General features: G+C 35.4%; 2 protein-coding genes across 3 annotated transcripts; both read right to left on the bottom strand.

The window, feature by feature from the left end:
* Nucleotides 1–1580: 1580 nt before the first annotated feature.
* LOC120328799 (NACHT, LRR and PYD domains-containing protein 9A-like) lies at nucleotides 1581–14579 on the bottom strand. Of its 2 annotated transcripts, XM_039395340.2 has the most exons (11): nucleotides 14416–14579; nucleotides 13855–13941; nucleotides 13378–13455; nucleotides 9781–11172; nucleotides 8819–9129; nucleotides 7993–8145; nucleotides 7219–7386; nucleotides 6143–6307; nucleotides 5054–5218; nucleotides 4128–4292; nucleotides 1581–3227 (listed from the first exon to the last, which is right to left on the bottom strand). In XM_039395340.2, the coding sequence occupies exons 1-11, from the start codon at nucleotides 14564–14566 to the stop codon at nucleotides 3039–3041; spliced, it is 3024 nt and encodes a 1007-aa protein (XP_039251274.2). In that variant the 5' UTR covers nucleotides 14567–14579; the 3' UTR covers nucleotides 1581–3038. The 2 variants fall into 2 exon arrangements, with proteins under 2 accessions (XP_039251274.2, XP_077970669.1); XM_078114543.1 differs by lacking the exons at nucleotides 4128–4292; nucleotides 5054–5218.
* A 492-nt stretch (nucleotides 14580–15071) lies between these two features.
* On the bottom strand, nucleotides 15072–21378 carry LOC120328798 (uncharacterized). Its single transcript, XM_078114356.1, has 8 exons — nucleotides 21293–21378; nucleotides 20610–20828; nucleotides 19989–20105; nucleotides 19412–19594; nucleotides 17656–17838; nucleotides 16727–16930; nucleotides 16036–16218; nucleotides 15072–15310 (listed from the first exon to the last, which is right to left on the bottom strand). Exons 2-8 carry the CDS (start codon nucleotides 20818–20820, stop codon nucleotides 15072–15074), a joined length of 1320 nt encoding a protein of 439 aa, XP_077970482.1. The 5' UTR covers nucleotides 20821–20828; nucleotides 21293–21378.
* Between the last annotated feature and the right edge of the window lie 457 nt (nucleotides 21379–21835).

Raw genomic sequence — 21835 nt, 5'->3', positions numbered from 1 at the left:
AATGGCTTTTCAAATAACATGCTTTAGCGAAACTCTTCCCACATGTTTTACAATAACATGGCAGCTCTTCACTATGAGTTTGTGTATTAGTTTTCAAATTGCATGCGATCACGAAGTTCTTGCCACATGTATCTGTAAATATCAAAGATCTTCCCATGTTCCACTAGAACAGGGGTCGGCAAAATGTTTTAGTAGAAGAGCCGCATGCAGCAAGTCAGAAATATGTGAGAGCCGCATAATTTTTGAAATTATGAATATTAAAACTTATTGAATCATTTTGTATTGTAACTGTTACATTAGTACTAATTTGGGGAATCCGCCTTTACATCAGCAATATATTTTTTTTTTCATAAAATACAGGCATAGTAGTGGTGTTTATCACGAGCATTGTGACGTAACATTTGTGGCTTGACTGATTTAAAATTCTATACCATTCTAACACTTTTCATACTAAAACATAATTTGTCTTAATCATTGATGAGAACTTCGCCTGCTGCCTAATAATCTAAAATCACTGTAACACTACTGTTCCTCTTAAGTTATATTTGAATAATAATAAATGCTAGCAAGAAGAGCCACATAAAAACTCTGGCGAGCCGCAGTTTGCCCACCATTTCACGAATATGTCGTTCCCCTTTTATAAATTTGTGTGTGCCTTTTCATAATACACGCTCACGAAAATTTCATTCGACATCAATTTTTACATAGTTAACAAGAATTTGACATTCCTTTCTACTAATTCATGTAAGTGTTTTCAAATTGCACCCAAATCTTTCCCACGTGTTTCATAGCAACAGAGCCTTTTCCCAGTTTGTATATACATTTTCAAGTTTCAAATCTCTTCTCGAATGTTTCACTAGAATATGGCTTTCCCATTCTATCTCTCTCCTAGTATAATTTTGTTGTTTTCAAAGGACTTGCTCACGACAAGAATATGACTTTCTCTGTCTGTTTCTTATGTAAAGGCTGCCTACCCCTAGCAAGGCATGCGCCCCGCGTTGTTCGAAAAACCTGGAAACTTTATTTCATTAGGTACCTTTGACTTGATGTTTTGAATTTCACAAAAAAGCTCTTGCGACTTTAGCGCACCCTATGCTCAAATAAAAGTTCGAATATAGTATAGATATTGGAGTATACTGCAATTTTAATATTGGATAGGAATTATTGACTCGAAACTTTAGTTTTATGTAAATTCTGAACTTGCTGATGTTAAGATTAGAAAAAGAGTTCGCAGTTTGCAATAAATTCGCGACAGTAAAAAGGTTAGGCAGGCATCGCTTTTTCCCGGGTTTCGTTCCTACAATATTAGAGAAAAATAAATTTCAAGGTAGTGATATTATTCGCGATCTGACGTCCGTGGTGGCGAAAGATTTTGTAAACTAGATACGAAAGTGGGTGGTGGGTACGAAAAACACCCAAAGTGCTTATTTTGTGGAACATAAAAAAGACGGCTACAATATATGATTGCGAGAGTTGTCTTAAATCTACATATCCTCATTCCGTTAAATAAACACAAACGAATTTGAATACTTTGTTCATTAATATTTGATTTAAGCACTTCTAAGAAAAAAACACAAGAAAAAAACAATTTGCACAAAATAACATAATTTTAAATACTTCTGATTTAAATTCATAAAGTCAATCGTTCGTTGCAAAAATACACATAAAATTTAATGCTTCGCATCTTGTTTTGTCGTATAGTTACAAATACAAAAGTGAGTTTTTAAATAGCAATAAAATGAAGATACTGAACCCTCATTTATTTAATATTCCTGCTATCTAGTTAATATATTTCTAATCAGAAAACCCATACAAACGCAGAAGAAAAAAAAGCTAAAATTCTTTGCTCAATGCTAATTCAAACAATTTGCATTCGCTAAATATCCAATCATAGTTTTCAATCAGCAATGTAAATAACATAATATTTCCGGACAATGAACTGGTAAGAATGTCGGCATTAAATACATCAAAATATATGAATTAAGTGTAAAAATTCATTGGAAATAGTTCTTGTCAATAAAAGTAGAATATAAACAAAACGTAAAATTATCAAATAAATAGCTTAGCTAAAATGCAAACAAACAAGCATATACATGGTCAGAAGATAACTAACGTTTTCTTAAGCTACAGATTGCGGGTTTGTATCTTACTTATCTCTCCACGCTACTGAAGAGTGAAAAAATAGGAAAGCCGTGAATGTAAACGGGAAGCTTGTCTAGAGCCCTGTTTATGTAAGGATTTCCAGTAGTACATTAGAAATATAGTTCAGTTCTACGCAAAATATTCTAGAAAAAAATTTCTCAAGTTTCAAATAATAATGTTTTGTGATCAAAATATACACAATGAAATATTTCTGTGTCTGAATAAATCAGGAAACAATATAACTGTCATATAAGCATAAAAAGGTCTTCTTCATTTACACTGCAAAAGTTGAATTACTGCCTTAATTAGAGTTTGAGATCTCAGGTTTAATTATTGGAAAGCTCAACCTACTTTTCATGTTCTCAAATATATTAGGAAAGGTATTGAAAAATCCGATTTTAACATCAGGAATCCTTGTTAGGAGCGAAAACAAATGCATTTTATGAATTTATTAAGGGCTTCATAGTCTGTATAAGACGGGTATTGATGCAAAGTGTGTTTTACAAGTTTCAGGCCAGGAATTGTGAATAGAAACACAATAAGGTTTCTGTGACAATGATGCTTTTCCGTAGTAAAAATATTTTTACATCAGAAAGTTGGGGACGAAAATTATTGGAAATATAACAAAGTCTAAACTTGTTGTCGGGAATCACGGTTGGGGCCATGGTTCGACATTGCAGTAAAAGTTTAAAGCTTTCTGTATTGTTTAATCTTATAAGTATGAATACAAGAATATAGAATCACACCAATAAACAGAAATAATCACAAACTGGATAAAAACTTTGTTTGAGTCACCATTATAATGAAATATATTTGAGTTTCCTGGTAAAATCAGATAAAAGTAATTTCTTAACAATCCAAAATTATTACAAAGAGAAAACATTGTGTTGAATTAGTTAGTATTCGAACTCAACCCCGGTATCGGCGATCATTGCTTTGAATCTTTTCAACTGATCAGAGCTGAATTCGCAAAATACCATCTTCAATGTTTGAACCTGACATTGATGAACAATTTCACTGATTGTAGATAATCCTCCATCTCCGAGTTTGCTGACTTTGTTGAAACTCAGATCCAACCAATTGATCTGAAACGAATTATGAAACTTGTTACTCAGACATAATTCATGGTTTGCAAATGCACGACTAAGGAAGGAGGATAAAATGAATTATTGTGTTGGATCATGTAAGGTTCATATAATAATCAATAATACAAAATCCGTAGAAGATTATTAGTCGTGGATTATAACTGATTGATTTCCATTCTCCGTAGTTAATACATATCAATAGTCAATCAAAAATTACAAAGGACGAACAGACTGAATTCAGGTGTTTATTGCTAGATTTTTTTACACCAACTTCTAATATCGAAGTCCAAATTTGAAAATTTTCCGGGGGAATCAAAAGTTTAATATAGTTCAAGTAACAGAGTCAACTTTCGTGGTCCAAGTCGTATTAAGGCGTTACTATAGGGCACTGCTGTTAATTAAACTATTTAGTCAATCTTTTTATGTTACGGTGTGAACAATTTCCATTATTTTTAGCTTAGGCCTTCAGTATCGATCCGCTTTATTAGTCGACCAAGTTTGGCCAGTTTCAAATTCAACACTCATTGTTTTATTAACAAATTACCTTAATCTTCAGGTTTTGTAATGCTGATTGTCTAATGGTTGTATATAAATTAAATTATCGATAAGAACTCTGGCGCAAGCCAATGCTGTTTGTTCATAAGATGTGAAAAAATAAATTCTACAGTCTATGTTCCTTTGTTGACTATATGCTTATCACATCGGAGTGATGGTTTTTAAAACAATCCGAACTGAATGAACGATATGACCCCAAATATTTTTTTACCTTCGACATAGCTCAATAAATTTTGATTTTTGTCAATAGATATAAATTACACATTATCATAGTTATATATGGTCCTATCTTGATACATTACACTAATCTTCGAATAAACAATGTTTCATTTCAAATAAGTCTACCTTTGCATCCCGAACATTTTCCTTGAATGCTTTCATTGCTTGCGCTGTCAGATTGCATTTCCCCATTCTAACTATCTCCACTTCACATTGTGACACAATAATACCTGTGACTGACACCCCGTCAACTCCAAGATTTGCATTGCTGCCGACATTGAGTTCCTTCAACTGAATGAATAACAACAGTGCCGATCATAACAGGCATGAGATATATCCATGAGCCATACTCAAGCCATAGAAATAGGGAAATACCCTGAATCATTTTTGAGTTCAGTAAGCGCAGTGGTATAGTGGTTGACTCGATAGTATTAACTTTAGTACCTAACTGTATTCGAATCATAGGTCCCGGGTTCAAGCCTATCACATGTCAGATCATCCAGGTAGTGAGAGGTTTTACAGGCTCTACACAAACCCGAAATTGATAGTTTTTCACATACTAGGGGTTGCTTGCCTGGCAATTTGCAATGTGTGAGACACTCATGAAATTTAATTGAGTGCGATACGCTTGGCCCATAGATAAGAATCATTGATATCAAACCGATATACGTGGATAGTTTCATCGTGTCTATGTTTTAAGTCCAATCAACCATGGGATGCCAGTCTTTTTTAGGTAAATTTTTGCAAGTATAAACTAATCATTTTTAACACTACATTACTCAATATTTTTATACAGCGTGTTACAACTCCCACTCCTAACAAGGCCCTGTAAAAGCAGCTACTGTTATGCAAGGTATTACTATATTTAGGAAGAACCGAAATCTATCTGGTTCGGCATTGCTTACCAAGTTATTACACCCGGGTGAGACGGGAAGCTTACGACATTGGACATGGGATTTGTCACACTCGATTTAATACTATCAGTTCCATATCGCCCTAGCTTGGTCTGTTACACTAATTTTTATTCAATGTTTTATTTTAAAATATTCTACCTTTGCATCCCGAACATTTTCCTTAAATGCTTCCATTGCTACCGCTGTCAGATTGCATTCCTGCATTCCAATCTTCTCCACTTCACATTGTGACACAATAATACCTGTGATTGCAATCCCGTCAACACCAAGATTTTCATTGCCGCTGACATAGAAATCCTTCAACTGAATGAATAACAATGACGATTATAATAGGCAGGAGATATATCCATGTGCCATACTTAGGTCATAGCAGTTGGGAAATACTCTGAATAATCAGTGACCGTAGTGGTGTAGTGATTTCTTTGTTAGTATTAATACTAACTTTCGGTAGTATCAACTTCGGGTGTGGTAACGTAGGTCACGGGTTCAAACTCTCGGGAAATACCATGAATAATATTTATTTCTAATTGTTTACCATGTTGCTTCACCATGTTACTTTTATGAAATCTCCATAATTTTTGAAAATTTCCAAAAATATATTTTACCTTGTGAAGAATTGTAAACAATAACCTTAGTTCAGACATATTGCTGGAATTACAAGACGATATTGAAGGTGATGGAAACGTATTTCATTGATATGATAAAATGGTTGAGATAAGGCTCAATATTGTAATGCTGAACATGGTACAATCTGCACGAGCATTCAATTGTTGCCATCAACTGATGTGGCATATAGAGCGGAATGTTATCTATTTCAACAAGCATTTTAGTCTGAATTTGCCGAAATTCATGGATTTTATTAGTGACGAAAAACTCAAAATGTAAATAGTGACTTGCAATCTATTTGTCATGTAATTTAAGAAAATAAACCTATTTTTTTTGGTTTTAAAGTGATTGAAAGTAATGAAGACTTTTTTCTTTTCATATTGGTTGGCCTTGTTCGAAGTGATGGAGTATTAAAACTATACGAACTGAATGAACGATATGACCGCGAATAATTTCTCATACCCTGATAATAACTCAATGCAGTTTGATTTTTGTTACTCAATATAAATTACGTATTAGCACAGTCACGCTAAATTCAATACCATCAGTTACATATGGCCCTAGCTTGATCCGTTAAACTAATCTTTAAATAACCAATGTTTTGTTTTAAAATATTTGTACCTTTGCATCCCGAACATTTTCCTTGAATGCTTTCATTGCTTCCGCTGTCAGATTGCAGTCCCGCATTCCAACCTTCTCTACTTCACATTGTGACACAATAATACCTGTGACTGACAACCCGTCAACCCCAAGATTTTCATTGTGGCCGACATCGAGCTTTTTCAACTGAATGAATAATGACACTAATGATTATAATTGGCATGAGATATATTCATGTGCCATACTTAGGCCATATTAGTAGGGAAATACCGTATATTTTCATTGAGTTCAGTAAGCGCAGTGGTGTAGTGGTTAACTCGGTTGTATTAACTGTGTTGGAACCATATGTCCCGGGTTCAACCCCTTACCTGGCACGTCATCCAGAGAGTGAGATGATTCGCAGTCTCAAAACAAACCTGGAATTATTAGTTTCTCACATCTGGGGATTACTTACCTAACAACTTGTTCGGTGCCAATGTGTGAGACACTCGTGAAATATAAGTGAGTACATTGTAATGGCCCATGGATGAGAATCATTGATATTAAAGCGGAATACGTTGATAGTTACATCATTTCTATGTATTGTGTTCAATTAACCACGAAATGCCAGTTACCTTTAGTGGTATTTTTCGTTAGTATAAAAGAGGCATTATAACATTGTATTACTAAATATTTTTTATACGGTGTATCACAACCCCCACTCCTAACAAGGCTCTGTACAAGCAGCTACTGTTATGCAAGGTATTAATTACTACATTTAGGAAGGACCGAAATATTTCTGGTTCGGCATTGCTTACCAAGTTATTACACCCGGGTGAGACGGCAAGCTTACGACATTGGACATGGGATTTGAATAGAAAGTTTTTGCACTGGGATAGTTCAGTTGCTCACTTTAGCCACTGGGCCAGTACATCAACCCAAAATATGATTAGTTAGGAATTTTAAAGAGTCAGCAAATTAGGCAACATGACGTTGCAGGTTGTAGATTCTGGTTTCAGACCCCATGCCTGATATTTGACTAATTCTTAATGCATCTTAAATCAACTTGATCAGAACTTTTCTTCTCGTTTTATATTTTTACAAAGTTATTCACTTACTTTACCATTCCCAACATGTTTCAAGAAATTACGAAGATGAATCTCTCTCAAGTCAGTATCGATCAGCCCCAGACATTCAACATTATACTTGGAACAAACGATCCCAGTTTCAATGCTAAATTGTTCTGACATCTTGATACTCGACAGATCTACCTCCTTGACAAACACCTGGATAAAGATAGATCAAGTGTATTCAGCATTCACTGTGATAATCTGAGTGAAATCAGGTTGAAAGTTCAAAACGGTTGAATCAGACACTTTTTATATTTAATTGGTGGTGTGAGTCACAGGATATCGGCTTGTAAACTTCAAACAAAATAAAAGGTTTCAAAAATTGTACTGTATACGGACCTACCTCACCGCAACATCAGCAAATATACAGATTTGAGAGCCAGTGATCGTACCTTAATAATGTTTGCGGTGCAGGTTAAATATCCCGGGTTCAAACCCCATGCTATTCACTTCATTCATATGTGATAAATTGCGTAGTAAATGCTGGGTCGGAAACCCTGTGGACATCACCGCAACATCAGCAAATATACATATTTGAGAGCTAGTGATTTTACATTGATAATGTTTGCGGTGCAGATTGGATATCTCAGGTTCAAACCCCATGCTAGTCACCTCATTCTTGTATGATAAAATGTGTAGTCAATGATGAAGTGATTTCATCTCCATCTTTATACAAGCAAGAACTGGTAGGTTTTGCCCAACAATTGTCAAAATTGTTTCAATTCTGCAAATGCCTTAAAGTATCTAGTAACTTCAACTCACTTTCTTAGAAATAACGCTTCTACTGATGATTCCAAATTCATTCTCTTCTACGCACATCTCCAACACGATTTCATCAACATAAGATTCCGTGAATTTTGTAACAGAAGCGAATAATTCAGCATTGAATCTGTTGCTCAAGATAAATTTCTTGACCTATGTATACATAATAGCAATATTCAATCCAGTGATACTGAACAAAATTTATAAAATGACTCCTCGCTACGGGTTGAAAAATCGATATCAGTTTAATATTTTCTATTTTTGAAGGTTTTGCAGTTTCAAATAAAATTATTTTCATACTTCAAAAATTGTGACAACAGGAAATTCAAATGAAACTCAGACGCCAATACCAGCAAACATTGCAGCTCTGCAAATCACAAACTGAAATAATTATCGAGCTGATATAAAAATGCATCGCTGCCATGTGATGGTTTCAAAACGAATCCAACTTATTGGCATCAGTCCCATATATGTAATTGTGTGCCAACCAGTGGTGAGTTGTCTTAGCGTCAGTATTAATTATATTATATTAATTGATGAAGTGTCTGCATAAAACTCTTTATGAAAATAGAGTGAAGGCGTGAACAATCAGAACAAACAAGCGGCGACGGGGGTTCGAGTTCAGATAAACATATTCCATTGCTATGCAACAATATACGATCAAAAGTAAATGAAACAAATGAAAAGCGTAAACTGCAAAAGTATAAGGGTATGAGTGAGCCAAACAAGGTAATTTTGCGTTAATCTGTTGACTGCCATTGATAATTGCAACAATGGAGAATAACGCAGTGTTGATAAATCATCGCGAAGTTTGAAATAAACAAACCTTGAGCTGGGAATTCTTCAGATTTGACATCATGATATCAAATATCTCTGTGGTGAGATTGCAATAGGAAAAACGCAGAAGATTTAGATTTCCACTTCGACGCATAACTGACGATATTGCCAGCATTCCACTGGGGTTGATTGTTGCTTCCTTGAAATCAATATCATGAACGTGGGATCGAATCAATTCAGCGTCATTCGACTCGTACAAAGCTCCGAACAATTCCATCAAAGCGGTTGAATCGTTTGCTTCCTTCAGTTGTTCATTCATGCTACGTCTCAATATTTCTTCTTTTGCCTTCTTATCTTTAACTATAAAACAAGTATTGAGCATAACCTGCCATTCCTTCGCTGACACAATACAACCATAAGTTTTAAATTGAGATTTATTGAAAAAAATTAATGTTGATTACGAATGCACTGTCAATAATTCAAAGGAATAATATACTTTAAACCGAATAGAAATATGTTAAATTAATAATCAGAAGTTTTTCTTCTTGGCGTTGTACAAAAATAGGGAATTTCAAATACCATTATTTAATAGTTCCAATATGTTTGAAATGCATCTTCTAATCGTACAAATCTGGATTTCGCGAAACTACTAGACCTAACGCAATACACGATCTTTATAAAGCAAATCGGCGTTTATGCTACTCAAACAGCCTTATCTCTCAGGTTCGGCATTTTGTAATTCAATTACAATTATGTTGCAAGACTTTTCTATTTCGACAACTAGGCGGCCAATAGAAACAAAAAAAAACCTAAACTAAACTTTCGAAGTTTGCGCCACTTTTTTGAGGGTGAGTATGACAAATGTTAAAACAAGCGTATTGACGAATTTGTGGTATATTATGTAAAATTTCGTCTTGCGTACAGCCTCCTTACTTCAATTTGGGATGTTAGTTTTATAGGAAACCAAATTCAGCTTTGTACTACTAAAGGTTAAATGCAGCGATATCTTACTTTGAAGCATTTGTGGAGCCCAATCAATTGCCAAATCTGGGTTGAGAAGAATTCCACACAAGAATTTGCGAACAATCGACCAATGATCTTGATGAATGAACCCTTTCACGAATTCTTCGAAATCTTCAACTCTAATTTCTGACACGAACATGGCGGCAAGGTTTTCTTCAATTACTTGGTGTGAGAAATATATTTGTTGGGTTCCTTCAAGCAGGCAATGACTCGCCCTTGTGCGGCCTGGAACTTTGATAACCAGGTCTTGAATCGAATCCGGATCTAATCCAAACTTCAGTAATTCATCTTTTGTAAAGACGACTCGTCCTTCGCTCATTGCTCGAAAAGCCATTTCTTTCAACTTGTGCAGAACCTGCTTATCTCTGACATGCTGAGATTGCAGAAGAATATCAAGGATCTCAAACATAGCTCCTGTCATGGTATCAGGTGGATTTTCCGGATTAAACTTCTGAACGATGGCGTTGTATATTAAAAATACTGGGACTGAAGACAGAGGGATAATTGCAGGAGAGGTTGAACACATCCGATCCCATTGATGTTGGCCGATTTTACCAAGGAGTGCAATGAATAATCTCTTGACATCATCTGGGCTCAAACCTACTAACGCGTAGATAAGCTGGGGTCGAAGGTCCACAGTGAGAGAAGCTATGCAATGCTCGCGAGAGGAGATGACAATTTGAACTCTGGGAAAAAGATGACTAGTGATAACGTTGTACATCACCGTTGCTGTACTGGCCTTATCCTTGTGATTTATCTTGCGATGATGTCCGCCAAGAGACCAAGTCGCCTGATCTAATCCATCAAAGAAAAATACGACCTTTTCCTGGTTTTCAATGATCCATTCATATCCATATTTTATGCTTTCCTCACTTGAATCAGTGATGACGTTTCCAAAAAGTAAATCTTTCGCATTAATTGACTCCGAATCAAGAAGATCTCGAATGTAGACAAAGTAAATGATTTCGTAGCGCCTTTCTGTTTGGTCGGGAGAAAAACGATCATCACATAGATTATTGTTTTCTGCAACATCACGAACCATCCGTTCTACAAAGGTCGTTTTACCACTTCCTGCTTGCCCAACGATTGCTATGTGACGATTCTTTTTTGAGTTGAAGCTTTGCAATATCTGTTTCAAATCCACCAAGTTTCCTTCACTGCCAAACTCTTTTGAAACACTGAATCCAACTTCCTTTTGGTATTTTTTTTTCTTCGGTGCCATCTCACCACTGAAGAAATGAGATAGTTCTCGAACGCGAGGATTTGCTTCAAACTCTGGTTCGACCAGCCTTTGGTCTCTGTACAAGTCGGTAACAGAACCCTTTGCTTTGCGGTATGCATCACGATTGACATCTCTTTTAAAAGCTGCCACATATTTTTCTGCAATTTTTTAAAAATTAGTTTACACTATTTAATCCTGCACTAAAGTTTCATATTTTTCCTAAGCTGTCTGTTTCATTATTCCAGAAAACAAAAAAAAAGTCAGGGATGGCCAACCTGTTTTCGACCGCGATAAACTAAAGTATTCAAATTAGATTGCGATTGACTGATCGGTAATAAGGTCATACACAAAAATGAATGTGTACTAAATATGCAGATAATACACACACCCATACAAAAATAATCGCAGTTGCTGATAAGCCTATATTTTTTACGTTCCATTTAATTTGTTAATTTGACTATATATATTTGATATTTCCTCAAAAAACCTTGCCAAGTATATATGTGTTATCTAAACAACAAATAATAAATATTCTCAAACCATAACTGTTACATGACCGATTCGTTTTTTGCTTGGAAAAAATTGGAAATTAGAAAAGATTGCATTCTTGATGTGACCATTGCAAAAACACTTTGCGGGCGACCATAACTTTCGCATACTGCAGAAGTCAATATACATGATATTCTGTACGTTACAAAACTCTCAGCCACAAAAAAACGCGCAGCCGTTTCTCAATATTTCTGATCAATCATATTGACGTTTCTACATCGCTTTCCAGCTCTATAAGCGCAACAAATCCCGATAGACGTACGAGATCCAAGTCTATTCATTCAGACTGACAGAGTTGACCGCAATTAGCTATAGGATGGTTAGTTTAAATGTCAACTGATGTAGTATTTCTCAACGCCTAGGATTTGATATTTTGGAAGGAAATTCTCGAATAAACATGACAATATCCAGCGTCTGTGCATGAAGCTTTTCACTCTGACGACCGTTAATATCGAATCTTGTAAATAATAGAAATGTTATTCGCTAACAGAAGATGCTGTCATTAAGAGTTCTACAAACTAGTATTAGTATCAGATTACTGTGTGCTGAAGTATAATACATGAATAACGGAAGCTATACAAACAAGATGAAAATATTATTAGCGTTCGGAATAAAGCAATATTTTTTATTTCCAATTCAAATTACAGGGAAGCATGGTACGATTGCATACAGTTTCAATACAAATAAAACTATTTTTGCATTTTGTCTGTAGTTTGTTGTAATGGCCGTTGAATTACAAGTGCATTACTGACATATATACCCGTGGGTTTATGTCCACTAAGTGTTGCAAGAGACCGTTTGACTTTGGGTTAGAACCATGTGTTCCTACTTGCGTTTTTTTATACTTTGTCACGTTGTGCTAATTGCCCGCTGAGCAGTTCTCAGTTAGTTCTGGCTCGCCTAACAGAGACTTATATTTGTAATTTATTTGTGTTTGGGTATAGCAATTATTTGTTCTTTCACTGCTTAGAAATCTGTTGCTTTGTTCATACCCGAGTGACACTAAAATTAATTATCGGCTTTTTTGTACCACACCAACTGTTTGGCGAGTGTTGTTGCTTTCGACCTGATTTTGCAATCCTTGAGCGACTGTTACAAATTTTTCAAGTCACAATGCATTTAAGTGTATACAGTCAAGTAGACTGTTGTTTATGGAGATTTGAAGAACACAGGCTGTAATATTCATTCCTGATAGTGCCATCCCGTCAAAGCATAATAGGTAAAAACGTTTAGTTTTAGTATCAACATCTGTGGCACACTGTAATCCGAATGGACACTGTTTTAGAGTTGGCATTTGGCACCACTGCATTTGCTCTTTTCCTATTCGGTCGAAGACGATCTCCGCGCAGCTGATTTATTAATGATATTTCAAACACGTAACATTCATTGTCAAAATGAAAAATATTCGAGGCCTAATAATAATAAGACTATCATGGCTTGATTTAAGAAAGGTTGTCTAAGGAAGGCAAATTGAATTTCAGTGATTGCTGCTGGTCGAATACGGCTTCCTACACCATCAAGTCCATGATTTGGAAAACAAATAACTGGCTAACTAATCCATAGCTGACATGAAATGGGGACCGGACGAGAGGCCGTGGTTTGTCATATGATTGAGCCGTCTTATCGCCTTTCTGGGATAAATACGTAAATCATAGCCTATCCTGAAAAGCAGCATTTTGCTTCCAAGTTGACAAGATTTGGTTGGAATGTAGACTGACTTCAGCATGCAGATCCTACAAGGCTAATATATGTCAATGCATTTGCTTTCTGTTGGTAGAGTTTAACTAATAATAATAGGAAATAATAACTCTCACCCTTAGCCGTTGGTGAGACGCCCACAAGTGCCGGTATATTTTCATACGTCATCGGGTGCTTGTTTGCTCCCGTTCCCACTGTGTAAACAATGAACTTTGAGTTTTGACCAAAAACGTTTGCAAAATGTACGGAACCTGATGCACGTTAATGGTGATAGATCGCCAATAAACGGCGAGAAAACATGACTCCTAACAGTTGTTGTTTCCTCATGTTAGTAAGAGCCGTCATCAAATTCTCTCGGAGTTCAAGGGCTCAATTCAGTGGAACTCAAGAACCGTTTTTGAGCAAAGCGATGTATTTCTTGGTTGACGATCCAAGTCGCTCCTAAAATCATGGAAATTGTCCACCGCTGTTGTCAACTACATGTTACGGTTTGAAATATCAAATAGCTTGGTGTTATATTGATAACTTGGTGATGATTTTTTGAAAAACAAGTCTATTTACAGTAAGCAAACAATTCAAATATTCTAACATACCGTAAGTGGCAGGCATCAAATACACTGTTTTAATCTGAATATTCGTTGCTTTTATTTCCCCAACAGTAGCATCAGTTATTTTGGTTTCTAAAAAACAGTTTTATTTTCAATGTTTTTGCTGAATCTTACAAATAATTTAGTAAGTATGTTTTCACACTGTGTATCCATTTCATACACGAGGGTCTGCGTATTGATAAGTGTTATATCATATTTTTGGCAACTGAGAATATATCGCTAGATAACTGAGCACCTTAGTGTGATATCATCAGTCATGGTCAGACAAGCCATGACCTGACAGCTGCGAACAACATGTGGGATATGTTTGCAGTGAGTTTGGCTCGAAGTAGAGAAAATAGTTCCAATGATTTGGTCTGAATTACATACTATGTTAAATTGAAAATGAAATTACATACGTAACATATTAGCACGCCATAGCTTGTTCATGCAAATATGCTAAGCAACCATAAACAAATTTTCGCTGAATCTACATGGATCGTTATATATCAATGACAGTTCGACCTTTAAGTTCAAAATATTTGGAATGCTTTTAAACAATCATACCAGTTATGTTGGTCTGTTGCAAAGTCTCTGCAGAGATGTGAGCTTCGTTTGCAGACAGATTTGCCTCTACTGTTTGGACAGTTGCCTTTTGCGACGTTATTTCTGTATGTTCAGAGATCACCAAAACATCTTTCGCACTTTCTATGCTCATATCTTGAACAGCAGCCCCGGTAATGCTGGTTTCTGGAAATAAAATAAAAAAACAGATTGCTTTAATAAAAGTTATAAAATCAGTTTTTGCAATCCGACCTTTTTCAATTTTTTTATGGTTCTATTACTTTGGGTATGTATAATGCGTGTCCAAGCATGCTGGAGAAATAAACTACTAATTACTGAATAAGGTTCGGTTGAAACGTTCATTTCAACCAAACCATGACTCCGAAACTACAGCTTTGATTGTTGCTCTAATTTATAACTCGTACATTTTATATGTAAAATTCAAAAAATTCAGGGAATAAAAATCTATTTGCGACTAATTGTTGTTAGACAAGAAACCTCATACGGGATAAGATTACTTTGGTTAATTTTCCAGAAATAGATAAAGTTCTGAGTCACTTGAGAAAACTAGTTTAAACATGAGTGTACAAAATTTTAGACCAGTGTTTCCTAACCGAGGAGTTTCTTTCCAAATAGGAGAAACCAAATTTCGCGCAATTTCACCAATATTGTTTTATTGCTATAACAATCATACCAGTTATGTTGGTTTGTTGCAAAGTCTTTGCAGAAATATGAGCTTCTGCTGCAGAAATATGAGCTTCTGCTGCAGAGACAGTTGCCTCTACTGTTTGGACAGTTGTTTTTTGCGGCGCTATTTCTGTATGTTCCGAAATCACCGAAACATCTTTCGCGTTTTCTATGCTCATATCTTGAACAGCAGCCCCGGTAATGCTGGTTTCTGGAATGAATAGAACAGATTTAGTTAATAAAAGTTACAAAATCACTTTTTACAATCCAACGCGTTTCAATTTTTTTTCATGGTGCTATTACTTTGTGTGTGCCCACTGCGTAGCCAAGCATGCTGGAGAAATAAAATACTGATTACTAAGGCTTGATAGAAACGTCCATTCCAACCAAACCATGAATCTGAAACCACAGCCCTCATTGTTGCTATAATCTATTTATAGTACATTTCATATTTAAAACCCAAGTAAATCAACGAATTAAAATTTATTTGCCAACTAATCAATAATTAGATAGAAAACTTCTACGGGATAAGATCACTTTGATTCATTTTTCAGAAATAGAAGAAGTTCTGAGTCACTCAATAAATCTAGTTTAAACATGAGTGTACAATATTTTGGACCAGTGTTTCCTAAACGAGGAGTTTCTTCGCAAATAGGAGAAACCAAAATTTAGTGCAATTTTACCAATATTGTTTCATTTCTATGGTTATTGCAATACATACATATTTATTCATCAAATTCCAACTATTCAAACCTCGCGATATCCAAAGTGCGAGCTGCATTACCTAAATATTCGTTAAAAATTTATCAAATGTGGGAGTTTCCATGAATAGGAAGAGGGAATAGACAAGTGAAGGAATAGATCAAAAAAGTTGGCAAATCACTGGTTTAAAACCCTTTTTTGTTGAAGATGTAGAAAACTTTTAAACAATCATACCAGTTATGTTGGTTTGTTGCAAAGTCTCTGCAGAAATATGAGCTTCTGCTGCAGAGAGAGTTGCCTCCACTGTTTGGACAGTTGCCTTTTGCGACGTTATTTCTGTATGTTCAGAGATCACCAAAACATCTTTCGCACTTTCTATGCTCATATCTTGAACAGCAGCCCCGGTAATGCTGGTTTCTGGAAATAAAATAAAAAAACAGATTGCTTTAATAAAAGTTATAAAATCAGTTTTTGCAATCCGACCTTTTTCAATTTTTTTATGGTTCTATTACTTTGGGTATGTATAATGCGTGTCCAAGCATGCTGGAGAAATAAACTACTAATTACTGAATAAGGTTCGGTTGAAACGTTCATTTCAACCAAACCATGACTCCGAAACTACAGCTTTGATTGTTGCTCTAATTTATAACTCGTACATTTTATATGTAAAATTCAAAAAATTCAGGGAATAAAAATCTATTTGCGACTAATTGTTGTTAGACAAGAAACCTCATACGGGATAAGATTACTTTGGGTAATTTTCCAGAAATAGATAAAGTTCTGAGTCACTTGAGAAAACTAGTTTAAACATGAGTGTACAATATTTTAGACCAGTGTTTCCTAACCGAGGAGTTTCTTTCCAAATAGGAGAAACCAAATTTCGCGCAATTTCACCAATATTGTTTTATTGCTATAACAATCATACCAGTTATGTTGGTTTGTTGCAAAGTCTTTGCAGAAATATGAGCTTCTGCTGCAGAAATATGAGCTTCTGCTGCAGAGACAGTTGCCTCTACTGTTTGGACAGTTGTTTTTTGCGACGCTATTTCTGTATGTTCCGAAATCATCGAAACATCTTTCGCGTTTTCTATGCTCATATCTTGAACAGCAGCCCCGGTAATGCTGGTTTCTGGAATGAATAGAACAGATTTAGTTAATAAAAGTTACAAAATCACTTTTTACAATCCAACGTGTTTCAATTTTTTTTCATGGTGCTATTACTTTGTGTGTGCCCACTGCGTAGCCAAGCATGCTGGAGAAATAAAATACTGATTACTAAGGCTTGATAGAAACGTCCATTCCAACCAAACCATGAATCTGAAACCACAGCCCTCATTGTTGCTATAATCTATTTATAGTACATTTCATATTTAAAACCCAAGTAAATCAACGAATTAAAATTTATTTGCCAACTAATCAATAATTAGATAGAAAACTTCTACGGGATAAGATCACTTTGATTCATTTTTCAGAAATAGAAGAAGTTCTGAGTCACTCAATAAATCTAGTTTAAACATGAGTGTACAATATTTTGGACCAGTGTTTCCTAAACGAGGAGTTTCTTCGCAAATAGGAGAAACCAAAATTTAGTGCAATTTTACCAATATTGTTTCATTTCTATGGTTATTGCAATACATACATATTTATTCATCAAATTCCAACTATTCAAACCTCGCGATATCCAAAGTGCGAGCTGCATTACCTAAATATTCGTTAAAAATTTATCAAATGTGGGAGTTTCCATGAATAGGAAGAGGGAATAGACAAGTGAAGGAATAGATCAAAAAAGTTGGCAAATCACTGGTTTAGAACCCTTTTTTGTTGAAGATGTAGAAAACTTTTAAACAATCATACCAGTTATGTTGGTTTGTTGCAAAGTCTCTGCAGAAATATGAGCTTCTGCTGCAGAGAGAGTTGCCTCCACTGTTTGGACAGTTGCCTTTTGCGACGCTATTTCTGTGTGTTCAGAGATCACCGAAACATCTTTCGCACTTTCTATGCTCATATCTTGAACAGCAGCACCGGCGATGCTGGTTTCTGGAAATGAAACGAATAGATTTCTTTAAATGGCTTAGAACCATGATCTCGAATCCACAACCAAAGCCCTGATCTTTGCTATTAACTAATGGCTAATGCCATTTATTTTCTGTATTTCTATTGAATTTAAACTTACCTACTAATAAACGATCAGAAAGCTTCTATGGGATCGGATTACTCTAGTTCAGGATGGTCCAAACTGCGGCCCGCGGGCCGCATGTGGCCCGCAGAACAATTTCAGCGTACACTACTAAACAATTGGCAGATATTTGTATTTATTAGCAAAACAATTTTGATTTATTTTCAAACTATTCCCACTGGGAAAAGTCCTTTTCCTAATCCCGATGTTGGGATTGTTGTTTGTTAATATCACGAAATTTCATTGTTGTACATATAAACGTCAAGACGGTGCCTGTATGGAAATGACGTCCTATGATAGGTAAACGGAGCATGAATTGTCTTGTGTAGACAAGACTAAGCCAATGAGATGAGCTCGCGTCAAGTAACTCCTCGTTTGAAGAGGCATTTCGTGCCTTTATTTTTGCCAAAACACTCCTCTATTTTCAAGCGTTGGTCATGTGACGGCATTGACGAACCGCAGAGCTGACAGAGCTCCGTGTGATCCAGCTTGTTTTTTTTATTATCTGGGTCCGAGGTCCCAACTTATACGGACGGTTGTTTTTTGACGGTGGCACTGGGACTGCTCGCGCTACAAGTAATAAATTTTTTTTAAATATAACTATTCGTCATACTATGAATGTAGAAAAAATATAAATTGTAGAACAAAGGTGATCGCGATAAACTGAGAGGAGACGCATTTTCTTAGACACGACAACGTTAAACCACAGTGTCTGGTGTGTTTCAAAGTAATATCTGTCCCGGAAGAATATAAATTTAAGCGACTTTACAAAATCAAACGCGAAAAAAGATACCGAAAATACCACAATATTTCTCGGGAAGCAATTTTAAAATAACTAAATAACTTCATATAGTTTCCTTGAAAAACTGATTAAAACGATAAACTCTCATTTTTAAATATATTTAAAGTGAGTAAACTCGCGATGTTTTGATCACTTTTGGGCTTTCTCCGACTGCGGCCCGCGAGACCTCCTCAAAAGTTTTTGCGGGCCTTCAACCTCGCAACCTTGACCACCAGGGGACCACCCTGTTCTAGTTAGTTTTACTAAAAAGGAGAAGTTCTGATCTGATCATAAAAACTTCTTAAAATATAAAAGCACGATAGATTAGATCAGTGTTTCTTAACCAAGGCGGACTTTTTTCACAAAGAGGAGTTTTGTTTCAGATAAAAATAAAAAATTGCTGCAATTTTACTAATATCAATTAGTTTTCTAGTATTATTGCAAAATATATTTATACACAATTTTTCAACTATTCGAACCGTGTAAAATCCAACGTTGCATTAGATGAATATCTGTTAAAAATTTATTGAATGTGGAGTTTTCATGGAAATGGAAGAAGTAATAGGCAAGAGGAAATGTATCAAAAAGGTGGCAAATCACTGGTTTAGAACTTTTTTCTGTAAAATAAGTCGAAAACTTACAAACAATCATACCAGTTATGTTGGTTTGTTGCAAAGTGTCTGCAGAGATATGAGCTTCTGCTGCCGAAACATTTGCCTCCACTGTTTGGACAGTTGCCTTTTGCGACGCTATTTCTGTATGTTCAGAGATCACCGAAACATCTTTCGCACTTTCTATGCTCATATCTTGAACAGCAGCCCCGGAAATGCTGGTTTCTGGAAATGAAATAAATGACCTTTTCAATTATAATAGTGATCGTATTTGACAGCCATAAAATTAACTAAAGCAACACTAAGGTATTCCTGATTAGTTGCAGAGCCCATTTCGAATCTAATTTGTGAATCAACAGTAGCATAGATTGGCTCCAACGAATGCAATATTATTGATGCAAATAAGCGGTAGAAATATACTTGGCAGTCACCGAGGGTGAGTGAATGCGTCATGAGTTTGAAATAAAAGAAAGTCAATTTAATGCATATAACTCTTCTATAACATAACATTTCTTCCAACAAACATCGCCAGAACTCAAATTTTAAAATCTTCACACAAGAATGTGACTTGTTGGCCACATTGAAAGTAAGTTTGACAAGAGGTATAAAAATATTTTACCATCAATGTTGGTTTGTTGAAGTACAGTTGCAGTGATAATTGCCTCCCCTGCTCTAGTGTTTGCTTGCTCAGTGGAAACGGAAACTTCTTGAGCTTTCACACTTGTCTCGTTGCTCGCTGTAATATAATACCATATAACAGTCACATATACCAAATAAATTGGATTAAGTAATAATTAGAAGCACTTTCCTGTGCCCTAAAAACCGTAAACTTATTTTTTTTTAAATTAATCAACATCTGATGCCATTGCCTACTGATTTAATATTGCATATACTTATCAGTTTGCTTGCTTATCAGCTATACATTGTTCGGTGTAAACTAAAACCTACATCATTAGTACTTTGTAATTTTACATAATTCTGATTTCATCATTTCAATCAGAATTTGCGAAATTTGGGAAAATTTCAAATACAGTTTTGCCTGCTATTTCTCTTTAAATCAGCGATTTCCAATGGGCGAAAATGAACCAAATTGAAATATCATCGAGTGAAATTTTTTTTGTCTTTCATATTTCAAACTTGAGTGCCCTGACCGCACTTCTAGATGTCAAGAGAAACAACGGCAATTCGGCGTTGCCAGAAACACTGGGTTTAAACAATATTCCAAAAATAATTATCTTACCGATGTGGCATTGTTCCGCAGTAATGACGACATCTCTAGCTGGTACATTCGCTTGTTCTGCTATCACAGATGCTTCGTCTACATATGCGATTTCTGAACGTTCTGCTGTCACGGAGACTTCTTCAGCGTTGTTCACGCTCAAGTCTTGCAGAACGGAATCGGTTATGTGTGTCCCTGACACCGACATAGCTGGCCCGATCTCCTGCTCCATTTTCAAATCTATAAAACATCAGATTCGGTGTTGCTAGATAGATTATACAAAAGAAAAAGAAATATGTAGAATAATTCGCTGGGGATATTAATAGACTATAGCCAAAAACTGGTAATCAGGGCATTGGAAAGAAACTTTTTCTAGAAAATGGAAATCAACGCAAAACCGGTCAGGACAAGAATATGATATGGTTTTATATGGATTTCTATATTCTATCCAGCTTTCTATATTTGTCTGTAGAAAGAAAAGATGATATGACGATTCAAGCATAAAATAGGATTTCAATATTTTCACAGGGAGAAGATAGTGATAATAAAGATTAATTATATGGCACCACGTACCAAAATTAATCTGTGTTATCGACTTTGTTCTCTTCGGGATAAATATTGAACTTCCTATTCTAAAATTTTCAGGAATATTTTACAAAAGTAATGCCCATTGACTAAACAAGTTCATAATGTAGTAAACTCACCATCAATTGCGATGAAATGAAACTTCAACACTTCAAGTGTTTTATATGATTCACTTCAGGTTGACTCTTATGTTTATGGTTTAAACTGAGAATGACAAAGTAAAATTTGGCCAGTGTTGGATTTTTGTAATCTTAAGTTTTATCAAATATCCTAGGTATTCGTGTCGTTATAAATTCGTAAAATCTGCCTTGGTTTTCCTCGACAAAAAGCTTTATTTATAAGAGTTCCACTGTTTAGTTGTATTATAGATATGAAATGTCAAATATTTCCGCTTTCACTATCGAATTTCTCAACATTATAGTAAAATAATCGATCAACATATCCCAAAGTACATTATATATGGCTTTCATTAGTTGAAGCTTAAACCGATGAAAAATGGCGAGAATTCAATAACTGAAAATAAATCTGCAAAATCTGTTTTAAAACCCCAAAATTCATTTCGGTTCGTTTGGAACATTGCAGTAGTCAAGTGCTTGTGATAATATTGTGACAACATATACCAAATTCAACCAGGCCTTTTAGATTGGTTATAGATCGTTTTG

The sequence above is a fragment of the Styela clava genome, chromosome 7 (assembly GCF_964204865.1).
Source record: "Styela clava chromosome 7, kaStyClav1.hap1.2, whole genome shotgun sequence".
In the NCBI taxonomy this organism is placed as follows: domain Eukaryota; kingdom Metazoa; phylum Chordata; class Ascidiacea; order Stolidobranchia; family Styelidae; genus Styela; species Styela clava.
This window is presented reverse-complemented; position numbering and strand designations above follow the sequence as displayed.

Coding starts and splice junctions, on each gene's coding strand:
- LOC120328799 (XM_039395340.2), bottom strand. CDS start 14,566: ATGAGCATAGAAAGTGCGAAAGATGTTTTGGTGATCTCTGAACATACA. Junction 13,456..13,854: donor TTTGATGCCTGCCACTTACG/GTATGTTAGAAT, acceptor TTGTTTACACAG/TGGGAACGGGAGCAAACAAG. Junction 5,219..6,142: donor AAAATGTTCGGGATGCAAAG/GTACAAATATTT, acceptor TTATTCATTCAG/TTGAAGGATTTCTATGTCAG.
- LOC120328798 (XM_078114356.1), bottom strand. CDS start 20,820: ATGGAGCAGGAGATCGGGCCAGCTATGTCGGTGTCAGGGACACACATA. Junction 17,839..19,411: donor GCAACAAACCAACATAACTG/GTATGATTGTTT, acceptor TTTCATTTCCAG/AAACCAGCATCGCCGGTGCT. Junction 16,931..17,655: donor GCAACAAACCAACATAACTG/GTATGATTGTTT, acceptor TATTCATTCCAG/AAACCAGCATTACCGGGGCT.